Raw genomic sequence first — 12,058 nt, 5'->3', positions numbered from 1 at the left:
TCTGTGAATTCACATCACTTGAGCCCACTTTTTAAAAAAGGTATATTTAATGGTGCAGTAAGGCACGGGTGAGACACGTTCAAGACACCATCTGAGCGTGTATTTGGCTGGATTTCCTCCCTCCATCTGATTGTGCACAGTAACATTGTGAAAGAGTGCATTGAAATGAGAGTCTGCATGCTATTGTACCTGTTCTGTGCCTGTGATGCTATCTGGAGCCCACTTCAGAGAATTATTTGTGGTGTGTCAGTTCCTCACAGCGCGCGACTGCAGTGAGGCGATTTCTCTCAACCTTCAATTCAAACTTGGCCCATTACAGCCAGACTACAAAAGCACTTTCCGTGCACTCAGGAGCTCACTGTGGTGAATGGTGGATATTTCCAATCACTTTGCTGTCAATCCAAGTGTCAGGTAAACACAGTCCAATGGAAACAGCTTCAGAAAAACCTTGCAGTTAAATCTGACTTACTCCAGAAGTCCTTGGAAACATATCAACAAATTCTACCAATATTTCCTTGGTAAAAGGAAAGAGAAGAGGTCCAAAACAGCACAAATGAAATTACCGCATGAGAGTTTAATAAAGATGCACGTCACACTACATCTGCACTTATCTATCTATCTATCTATCTATCTATCTATCTATCTATCTATCTATCTATCTATCTATCTATCTATCTATCTATCTATCTATCTATCTATCTATCTATCTATCTATCTATCTATCTATCTATCTATCTATCTATCTATCTATCTATCTATCTATCTATCTATCTATCTGCTTTAATACGGTAACTAAGCTTTGCCACCATTATGTATCTAATTCAATGGTCTCAGGCCAGAAATACCACTAACATGAGCTTAGATTTTAGCAAACAAACAAACAAACATTGTTTGTATCAAACAGCCCACGGAGAATGTTCTGACAAAGCAACAGGGTTTGTTCAAACTGTTTTTCATATGGGATCTGAACTGACTGATTGTCACTTTCCTGAAAAGAAAAAAAACTACAAACCGCCTCGTCGATTCTCAAAAACTCGTCAATCTTCAAGTTCAAGGCATCTGGAGATAAACGATCCTCTGTGAGGGGTTTTGGCTCACCAAAACCATCACTCTGGGAGAAAACGCAAAAAAGATTTAACTCTGTCACACTTGCCAGAGGATCTCCAAGATTTCACTCAATAAAAGAGTGAAGTGAAAACCAACTCTTGGTAGCAGCGTCTCCCTTAGCAACAGGATGGTTGTGAGTGATTAAAGCCAGCAGCTGAACTCATCAAGAGAAGCATTTCACACATGCTGCCATCTTTCTGTCTAACCACAATAAACTCAATCCTATATTTTATTACGGGTCTTCAGTCTTAAAGGCTGTAATCCACCAGATTTCTCTGACAAACACTGTGTTTTGTGCTGCTCCCATCAGCTCGGCTCTATAAAACAACTTACCCAAAACTTGGATATGCAATACTGTCTCCATATAAAAGCATTTTTGACCATTTTTATTCAATCTTTTTGTTCCCATCAAAAGGCCATTTTGCTCTCTGCAGTCTTAATGGTTACAAGCCATTCAGAGAGCACAGTTGATCTACGGCTCTTTGTTCGGACTCCCATGGAGAATGCAATCTTACTTTGGAGCACCGCCGCTGCAGCCATACCATTCTATCAGCATAAACGCCTCACAAACACTTACACTCAAAGTAGAGGAGTGAGAAAAAACACTATACTTCAGACAGAAAGCACATTTCTGCTTCTGCTTGTCAATTGTTTCAACCTATTTTTAAACTATAGAGAATATCATAAAATGTGGACTTTTGGTTTGAATGCTGTATATATATTTTTACTCGAGATAGTAGGAATTTGTGTGCTATGACTGGTCAGAGAAACACAAAGTTTAAATATAGCAAACGTAGAATCTTTATTTGATTGGAGAATAATTCAGCACAGAATTTATCAGTTTATGAATGACATAGAATTACAGAATGTTAAGAGAACTGAAGCAGTTTCCAAATAATCCTTTAACTTGACTGTTACTTTCTGGATGCCATCCACCTGCATCCTGCTGGTGCCCTTCTCAAATCAGCATCACTTAACAGATTGAATGAGAAATGTCCCCTCTCTGTTTCAGCCAGTGTCAGCTGTGTCTTTTAATTCTCTAATCAGTGGTCGGCAGGACCGCTATCACCACCACCATGCAGCTTTCCACTCAATACAGACATCCCAAAACACACAGAGACTGGTTTTGTCAAATGTTTTATTGAGTGTAGACATCTGGGCTACTGTAAAACATGCATTATCTGCTGGAGGGGGAGAGGAGCAGGTGGCATTGTCCCTGCTGTCAGCTGTGTCAGCACTGGCACCCGTGATGGAGATTAATGAAGTATCTGGAGAGTAATATGTTCCTTCAAATGCTGCTACAATTTGGAGTGGGGGGCTGATCCTGATCTTAAATAGCAAAGCTGTCAGAGTTTACCGAACCCATGCTTTGGCGCGGGGAGGGGGGGGGGGTTGGACTGTGGGACCCTCAGCAGAGCGTCAGAGTGTGGCCCCCAGTGTCGACACAATCGAATATGTAAACAAAGAGATTTGCCGTGTGTCACTTTTTCTTTGGTGCGTTCGGTGTGTTAAATTTGAAGAAAATGATGTCTCCGTCTTCAACCACGTAGTTCCTCCCCTGCTGCCTGTATTTGCCTGCTGCCTGTAACACAGAAACACACACGAGCAGAACAACTGTAATAATAATAATAATAATAATAAAATATGCAAACTATATGCAAGAACAGACACACACACACACACACACACACACAAACACACACGACCACATGCTCCATTTCTTGAGTGGGCTGCCTGAATTCCCACTGAGGGAAAAATCCTCTCTTTTGCCTGTTCCAGCCACATGAGCACAAACGCAAACTGTTAACAAGTCTTTGATTACAGCTCGACCAAACTTCTCAAGGAAACTAAATAACTTCTAACAGGTCTTTTGTGTACAGTAAGTGTTTGTTCTCCTTCCCAGCAAACGCAAAAATAATTGACTTGAAGTGCTAATACGGACAGGTTTATGCATTCTGGTTCTGCACGGCGCACAATTAATTAGAAGAATCAATGTCCCCTTAAAGGCTCAGGAGACCATTTAATCCAGGCTCAATACCACCAGAAACACTGGATGGAGAGACAGACAGGGAAAAAAAATCAATGGCTATTTGTGATTCCTGAGTATGTATTAAACCAGACACGTCTAACTGGTTCATTTGCACTTGAAAGCAGCCATCTGGAGCAGCAAGCTTGGCTTAAGCAGATATGATTACTAATAATGTGATATCCCCATACTCTGGCCCCATTCAGACACGCAGCCTATTCCCACAACTGGCATTAAATAGCACGAATCTTAATGCCACGCTCAGAAATGCTCCATGTTCTTATAAGGAAAAGGGATTAGTCAAAGACAGCATGCAGCAAGGACCTGACACTCAGATCTCCACCTCAGATAACAATGCTCCAAGTCCCCAGAGAGCCATACATTTCACACTCTGTTTGCAGCTTAGGAAGGGTGTAGGCGATGCTCTCCCCCTGCTTTAAATACTTGTATGTAAAATGGCTTGAACAGCAAAGAGATTAACATTTTTTTTTCCACAGTGTTTCCTTTCCACATGAGGCCTCGCGCGGCACCGTAATTAAATTAGCTGAGACTTTAAGTGGGCCCGTAGAGTTGCTGTTAGTGCTAGTTAGATTGTGGCAGCATGGTTTGCAGCTGCAGCTCACCAGTGTCACATGTGACAAGGTTAAAATGACTTCTGTTTCAATCAAAGCGGCTCAGAGAAATTTAGAAATGATTTAGTGCTGAAATTATAAAGATGATCGTGGTGGCTGCGGTGCGGATTCGCTGATGATTCAGTCAATAACTGCAGTGAGCAAATCGGACTGCGGTTTCATCGTAGACAAAAACAGCTGTGGTGGGAATGAAGAAGCACCAGGAAGCTCCGAAGCAATGGCACATGTAGAAGGTTGAAACAAACACATCTACAGTATGTGTTAAAAATTGCCTCTGTCCTTATTTAAGGAATTTCACACTCTATTTAACTCGCCACCCCGTATCACTGTCACCGGCCCACAGAGGCTCAGGGATTTGGAAACGGAGCCGCAGGCCAACGGTGCACTCTACAGATCAGATGAGTGCCTGGCGAGGTGGAGGAGTGCCACCTCTGAGCGCTGCGAGCAGGAGCCACCAGCAGCCAGTTAAGACACATCGTGATAAAGATATGCACAGCTGGAGCAGAATGGCAGTGTTTAGAGCCGGAATCAGCTGGCTTTGTCAGGAGTGGTGTTGCAGTCTGGGCAGTAATTTCTTCCCCTGAGTAAAGGTGAGGAACGGCTTGCAGTCGGAGCTGCGCCGTGACTGTCAGCTCCACTGATCACAGGAGACTTCCCCTCATCCTCGAGCACCCTGACTGCTCACCTTGACAGCACTCTCGCTGCCTTCCTCTTTAAAATCCTGGAATTTCATTACTTCCGCCATAATGAAGCCCTTCTCAAAGTCTGTGTGGATCTTCCCGGCAGCCTGTGGAGCCTTAGTTCCTTTCTGTCACAGGGAGGAAAAAGAGAGGACAAATGAATTGTTTTGGCGAAGATGGATTACAGCATGCAGGCGACAAGGTGTTTGATGAGGGCGATAGTGTTGTGAGCATCGTTCAAGGGTGTTTTCAGTCGGGGGTATTCATGCCTCTCTCCTGATTTCTGGATAGCTTTCCACTCGGCTGTGCCCCGCCAGGGCAGCCTGGTCACCGATAAGGACCCAGCGGCGCTATCAATGTCTTCTGACTCCCATTCCGCGGCTCTATTGATTTCTGTCCGAGCAATCTTGCCTCATTGTGGGCTGCTGCTCAACCTTCTGCTCGTGACAGCCAACAGATCCAGGGTGGAAGCAATGCCGGCCACACGGCATCAGCCTTATTATTGTGGCTGCGGATTTCTCACAATGGTACCTCACTGGGGGTGAACCCGTTTTGAGATTGATGGAAATAATTTGAAACCGTTATTATTTTTAGATTCCAAATTAAGAATGAACGCATTTTTGAAAACTGTTTATGAGTTGCCCCATCTTTAAAACTACAAGCCAAATAAAACACGCAATTTATATGCGCGGAAATAATGCTGGGCGAGAATGACAAACGACCCACATAAGTGACGTGGCTGCCGTGCATCATTACAGGCGGCTGTCTAGCTGCTCTCTCCTCCGCAGCTCCGTGCTCAGGAACTGTTGAGCACTTTTAATTATGTATATAATCAGGTTGAGGTCAACATATTTCATGCCAAAAGAATGATGCGTATTTAATGACTCTAATACATTACCATCTCTTTGCAGTCTCATTGACAGAGTGCTTGTGAGTTTAACAACCATTAATCAGCATCAAGGTTTGTCTATCTGGAGAAAAATAGATTAAGGAAGGTTTTTTCTTTTTTTTTTTTTTACCTTACGAGAGATCCACATTGTCCTAGTTCAGAGTGAGGCAAAGCAGGCTGATAGATAATGGTCACCGCAAGGCTGCCTAATAAAGCATGTTAAAGGGTTTAGGAACATTACCGAGGGTAGTTTTTACAATGCAAGACGTATTGGTGTCATATCGTGACTCGCTGATGCTGACCTGACTAAATGCCCCTCGCACACAATCGAGACTGGCTGCAATCAGTCATGCAGAGCAGAACCAGCATGTTTTTTTTGAGGATGCCTTGAAAGTGTGTCAGGAGTTTTTCGTAAGGAAATCAACCCACTGATGTCATCGGGCTAAAATGTAACGTGCCCTGTGTTTAAAAGAAATAAATATCTTAACAGGAAGGCTGAGCTCATCTGACCCTCTGGCTCGTCTGTAAAACCATCAGGGATGCGGTTGCTGTCCGGACCTCAGTGGAGTTAGTTATTATTGTTATTTTTGGTTGTTGCGTTTATGGATTTTAGGATATCTCAGTCAACCGTGTCTTAATCATCTCAGCAGTAATATTTTCTATATAGGTTTTACATTTTACTTAGAGGAAATGAATTTATATTAAAGGCATCATGTTTCTTCAAGGGAGATTTTTAATAATTACACAGCAGCACTTAATAATTACATTTCTTTTAATTAAAATTATACTGACTTGTATATCGTATATGACACATATTCTTAAAAATTCCCATTGTAAAAATAATAGTGCATCTTTTGATAATCTGAATTTTGATTTAAAGACTAAATTCTGCCATGTGTTAATACTTTAATAATTGAACTTTTGATTTTTAGATTGAATGTTTTTTTAATCACAGGTTATTGAAGTAACAATTGTAATATTGTTATATTTGGAAATCTGAGCGTGGTGATTTATTCATATGTCAAAGGACAGAATTTTAAATAACAGAAAAACAAACAACATTTGAGTGATTTTTCTTTTCTTTAAAGGGGAAATTATAAACTATGACACAAACATTGGCTTTAACAATGACAAATATAATAACTAAAAGCTATGAAGCTATGAAAAATGCACAATTAAACTTGCACATTTAATTTTGGGCACCATTTAAAACGTATTCAGAAATCTAAATTTGTGATTAAATATAATTGAATAGGCGTGCCTTTAGTTTTCATAAAGGTAAATATTTAGAAGCAATCATCAAATTGCTAACCATGTTTGTTGTATCTACACTCAATCTTTCAATTTGTTCAAGAAAACGGAACAAGAAAGTCGACACAATAAGGACTCGCACAGCCAACATCTGTATTGATGTAAACCCTGCGATCCTGCTGAACAAAGCTCTTGGCGGCCCGGGCTCAGTAAACTGAGACACACTGGGAGGAGGAGCTCCCAGCAAGGCCCACAAACAGTCAAATGAAAAGCGACATCAATTTTGGCACAGACAACCTCCGTCACACAGATTAGGCAGGCACAATGCAACAGCTCCTTATCTCCAGTGGCAGGAGGAGGGCACGCAGATCTGCACAGGATGGAAACATTCTCATGGACGTAATGGGCAAAATCAATTGTTGCCCTCCTCAATCAATGTGGCCCCCACTTTCACTGTTCAGCAGCTCACCAGTAATTGAAGTTATCCCTGGCCTGTAATGACTGGCTAAAGCATAGCCATGACAAAGTTAAGAGCATGTGATATCAGCGAGGGTGTCAGCAGGGTGGAACAGGACACTGTGTGCATGTTCATGTGTGCGCGTCTGGTACACACACTTGTGCGTGTGCGCTGCAGGGAGCTTGTACTTACCCGAATGGTCCACGCTCTGACCTCATCAGGTCCGGCAGTAAAAAAGTACTCCAGCTGCAGAGCCGCATAGCCAGCCTTGATGATCCTGCTCAGGGCACTGGTGGAGAAAAATATGGGTTTGAACGGGGAGGTCCGAACTATTTTGGATTATTTATTACCGCTGATGGCCATGAGTTCACTTCTGCAGCAGGGCCCCATTCATCCCAACTCATTAAGTGAATAAGATGGGTCACTTCTCTTCACATAAGACATTCAACTCTCCAATGGTTTCTTTGATTAATTACAAAGCCTGACGAATCATTTAGCATTTTTCAGAATTCGCCCCGATGCTTCTCTCTGCAGAGCCTGGAAAAAAAAGCTTCTGTCACAATTTTTCTCTCCATAGAGGCTCTCACATGAGAACAATAAACCCAAAATGCCCAAGTTATAATTATACCTACAGATGACAGATGACAGTTAAAAACTTAATTTAGAGGAAAACCCTTTGACTGAGTTGTTCAATAAGAAGAGGGATCCTTTGCTTTATAATGGTAATTACTCTGCCATTTATTATTCTATCAGCACATGCAATTAAAGGAGTGCACGGAGGACACAGCTGATAATAAAGTGTGAGGAGACTGAATACTAATTAACCTCTGCGTCTTGTGCTCCACGCAGTACTTCTGCATCTCCTCTTCGCTCATGTCCTGCAGGCTGTTCTCCAGGCCTCCGCTGAACGGGATGACCAAAGCTCCAGGATCATGGCCGTCCACCCACTCCTTGATTTTCACCAACCTGGAAAAATAAAACAAAAGTACTTGAGGGATTTATTTTTATCAGGTGAAACCTCATGGTGGCAGCCGAAGAAGCACGTTTGCTGGAGATGATGCTGTGTAGGTGGCTGTTGCTCTTTGTGTCCGTAAAAGTTTATACACTTAATAGAACACAAGAGTTTGTGAGCTGTACTACAATTTATACTACAAATGTCAATATTTCAGGAGAAAATACATGCTGAATGCAGGAAAAGTTGATGTTATTGGTATATTATTTTATAATCTTTATTGAAATGAAACCACTTTTATACATTAAAATATGTTAATATGTGTGTTTTAAAGATGTCAGCTGCCAATACTACTTCCTGTGACGGTCACATGATGTTCCTGGTTTGATGTGCTGCACTGCTGACCATGAGGAAGGAGAAAAGGTAAGTTCCTTATGAATGTCTCGGTCATTCAGCAGGGCACCTGACATTGCAGGACAAAGATATCCCTACACTTAATGATAACTCTCAGTCAGAACAATACGAGGGGGTTAGGACAATTATGAGATTAGCCCTGCATGCTCTCAGGCTGGGATTGGGCAGATTTGAAAGAACAGCATCGCGTAAATCCATTTTCACACGGTGGCCCTGACAGAGCTCACAGGCTGGATTGATTGTAAGGGGTCCCTGCCATTATCTGTAATCCTAGTTTCCTGTTTAAAGCTCATAAGAATCAAAGACTGGGAGGGACCCGAACACCTCAATACCACATCTGTTCCCATAACAATGACACCTCTTTATCACCTACAGGACCACTGCTGCTTCCTACCCAGTGATTATCAATATGCAATATATAATGGGGGCAGGACTGCAGAAGAGTTTTGCTTGGATTGGATGCTTTTCCAAACATGATAGAATGTCCCTGCAGGGTAAATTTGAAATGCATCATACGCCTGTTTGTCGGTTCAGACACACATCTATTAAGAGCCGTAACCTAATACATCCCTTTCTGTGCACACTCAGGATGCCAAACTGAGGTGTGACTGCCACTGCGATGAGGCAGCCGAGGATGTCTTCCTGATAAAGGACAGGAAAACAACACATTGAGTCAAAGCAAAAAAAGAAAAGGAAGCCAACAAGAGAGCTGGCAGGCACATCAACGGTGGTTAAAAAAAAGGAGAAATCCAATCTGAGATAATAACAGTTGTAGTTTCTCACTTTTAGCAGCACAGCTGTCTGTTTGGTGGCACGTTATTTGCATTCCTCAGGTATTGCGTACTCTACAGGCGGCTGAATAATGATTCACAAATCACTCTCTCCACACCAGTCAAGGGCTGTGATCCTCTGAATAGACCATTGTACCTGAGACTGTAATTGGTGAAGACTTGACAGAGCAGGGCCAAGCCAGCCGAGTAACAAAGAGGCTCTTGCTAGAAGGCTGAGGGATGATTTTAATAATATGAATCTGAGACGGAGAACGTGAGCTGCAAATGAGCGCCGGGGGTCTCTGGGTCCTTGCACTGAGTGACACGGGACCAGACAAACACCTTGCTGCGTGAACACGAGACACCCCCTTCCCTCATCTCCAGAAACAAAGCACTGTCAATTAAGAGCTTTGATGCTCCGTCAACATGGCTCCCAAAACCAATTCTGTCAATTTGCCGCAGTCTAGACGAGCCACCCTGTATTTACGGCCATTCCAATTATTTTGGTCAAATTTTAGGTATTATAACAATTTGATAGATAAGGGAAGGGAAGCTTCTGTAGGGTGAACATCCACTCAGGCCTATTCTCTGAATTTCTTTCGTGTTTATACGAAAGAGAAAATTTTCAATGCATTTCTTATTTATGAGAAGTGGTACATATGCTCCCACAAGTCGAATCTACACTCACAGGCTGAAAAACTACCGTGTGTGTGTCCTGTCAATCTCCCATTATGTCCGAGCGCTGAGTGCCATCTCTCACTGCTTCGTTAATAAAAGGATTCAGCACTTTCTGCTCTCGATATCCCTCTCTGAACAAATGATGCCTGAAATTTTTATTCTTTTTTTTAATGGAATTCCAATGGCCTCTGCTGCAAATCAAGTGGAAATTCTTGCATATCAAGTGGGGAAAAATTAAATGTTAACCACGTTTTAATGTGATTAAGGGTGACAGGGACATTATTTCTGCTAATCATTCACCAGCTTGAAGGTTCAAACAAAGCAGAGGAGGACCAAGCCGTGTTTGTGCTTTTCCTGGCTGCTTCTCCTCAAGGAAAGAAAATACCTTTAAGGTATCGGTTGACCCTAAATCTCGAGGAATATCGTATTTATCACCTTTACTGTTCTAAGCTTCCATTTAATTCACGTTGTTATATGTATAATTTAAAGCTCAATACATAGCGTGAAATTACAACAACAAATGGAGCTTCCACAACAGGCGGACTCTGAAAGGAGATGTCCCACAGGGGTGGGGGGTACCCTTTGGGAATAGCCTATTTGTCTTTTTGTGTGGGAATCCTGATGGGGGAATAATTCTTGTGTTTCTGCGTGCCCGGGGCTTCTCTGGGCTTTGTTAGAGCTTTGATCTGCTTAAACGGCTCAGGAGGGTAAAAACAATGGGACTTTCTCAAGTACAGAGGCAGCTACCTGAGACAATGAGCCGGGCCGCTGTCTGACATTAGGGTTACACATTCATCCAGGTCGGCTTTATCAGCGGTGCTTAGTCTGTTAAGCCTCTGGAAGGCGGGACCTCGCCTCCGGTTTAAGTGCACCTTTCAGATGCAACTGACAGACAGAGGAATCCACTACCTGCATCAATCAGTGGAACACCCACAGGTGGAGGGAACAGGTCCTGGATCTGCTGTACACCCTGAGAAAGACATGCTTTTTACCTGGACAATATTTGCAGACAACTGTGATTACATGTATTTAGGATAAGATTGTGTGAGATGCTCACTGTGTCTTTATTAAAAGTAGGTATAGTAGAATGTATCGGTTAGGCTTTACTTTATCTGCACAGTCACATACTTGAACAACAAAAATAGATTAAAAAAGTGTCGATCGCTACAAATTCTTAGAGGTCATCCAAAAGAAATACCTTTTAAACATTTACATTGATTGAAGTCATTATGAACTCCTTAATCAGAAGTGAAGTGTTCCAGAGTTTAATCAGGTCGTCCTAAAGGAAGCTCTTGAAGCGAGTTGTGGGGAAAAAAAATCACAAATAAGGAGGTGGAAGTTCCAGGGACACAGTGGCAGAACTGGGATTATGGTCAGGGACATTAAATGATAAATTAATTCAAGTGTATTATGTTAATTCCAGGAAATATAGTAAACATAATTCTGTGCCTATGGGCCACAGCAGGACAGAGGAATCAAACTGTCTGTTGTCTTTAAGTCCTCTCTAGTCCTGCCATGACTGCCAACATGAACTAATCTGATAAATCCTGATGGGTGTCTTTATCACATTATTGATTTTATCAGCCTTCTCTCTATTTTATATACAGTGCAAACGGAAAGAGTAATAAATCCAGAACCCCTCCTGGTTGCAGGCAAAAGCAACCGAGCGAAGATCCTGGCATACACGGTGCTCATGAAAGTTTCTATCCTTTATGTGATCGGAGAAAGAAATGTGAGGTATTTGCTCATGGCCGGTTTTTGAGTTGGGAATTGGAGGGGGGCTCAGTGGGACGCTTTTCATTGTCCCAGTGGTGAGCTTCTGAGGGACCTGAGTGCAGATGCTCTCTGCTCACAGTGGCTATGATGGTCAGACGGGAAGGCATCACACATCACCCTCTGGGAGGATCAAAATATGGCACACACACACACACACACATGCACACACACACACACACACACACACACACACACACACACACACACACACACACACCTGCTCTTTGTCTCTTTCCAGTATTGTCAACTTTGTGTAGGTTTCAAAGCAATCTGAGGCTGGAGGAAACAGAAGAGAGCGCACACAATGGGAGCAGCTTTAATTAAGAGCATCATCTCACATCATGCCTCGTGGGTGTGCTGCTAACAAGCTTTTTTCAACAATTTTCTTGTCTGTCATAGCTACACCTGTAAATCCTCAAAAGACAA

The 12,058-nt window shown here is 42.5% G+C and overlaps 1 protein-coding gene across 1 annotated transcript in view; it reads right to left on the bottom strand.

Annotated features, from left to right (window-relative positions):
* Window positions 1-1,902: 1,902 nt before the first annotated feature.
* LOC101064223 (obg-like ATPase 1) overlaps window positions 1,903-12,058 on the bottom strand; it is a 29,541-nt gene continuing 19,385 nt past the window's right edge. Inside the window, exons 8-11 of the mRNA XM_003961907.2 lie at window positions 7,868-8,008; window positions 7,235-7,331; window positions 4,451-4,573; window positions 1,903-2,689 (exon numbers count right to left, since the gene is read on the bottom strand). Coding sequence (XP_003961956.1) covers window positions 2,588-2,689; window positions 4,451-4,573; window positions 7,235-7,331; window positions 7,868-8,008 — 463 coding nt within the window. The 3' untranslated portion in view covers window positions 1,903-2,587. The remainder of the gene's footprint in view (window positions 2,690-4,450; window positions 4,574-7,234; window positions 7,332-7,867; window positions 8,009-12,058) is intronic.

Source organism: Takifugu rubripes, chromosome 1 (genome assembly GCF_901000725.2).
Source record: "Takifugu rubripes chromosome 1, fTakRub1.2, whole genome shotgun sequence".
NCBI lineage: Eukaryota > Metazoa > Chordata > Actinopteri > Tetraodontiformes > Tetraodontidae > Takifugu > Takifugu rubripes.
This window is presented reverse-complemented; position numbering and strand designations above follow the sequence as displayed.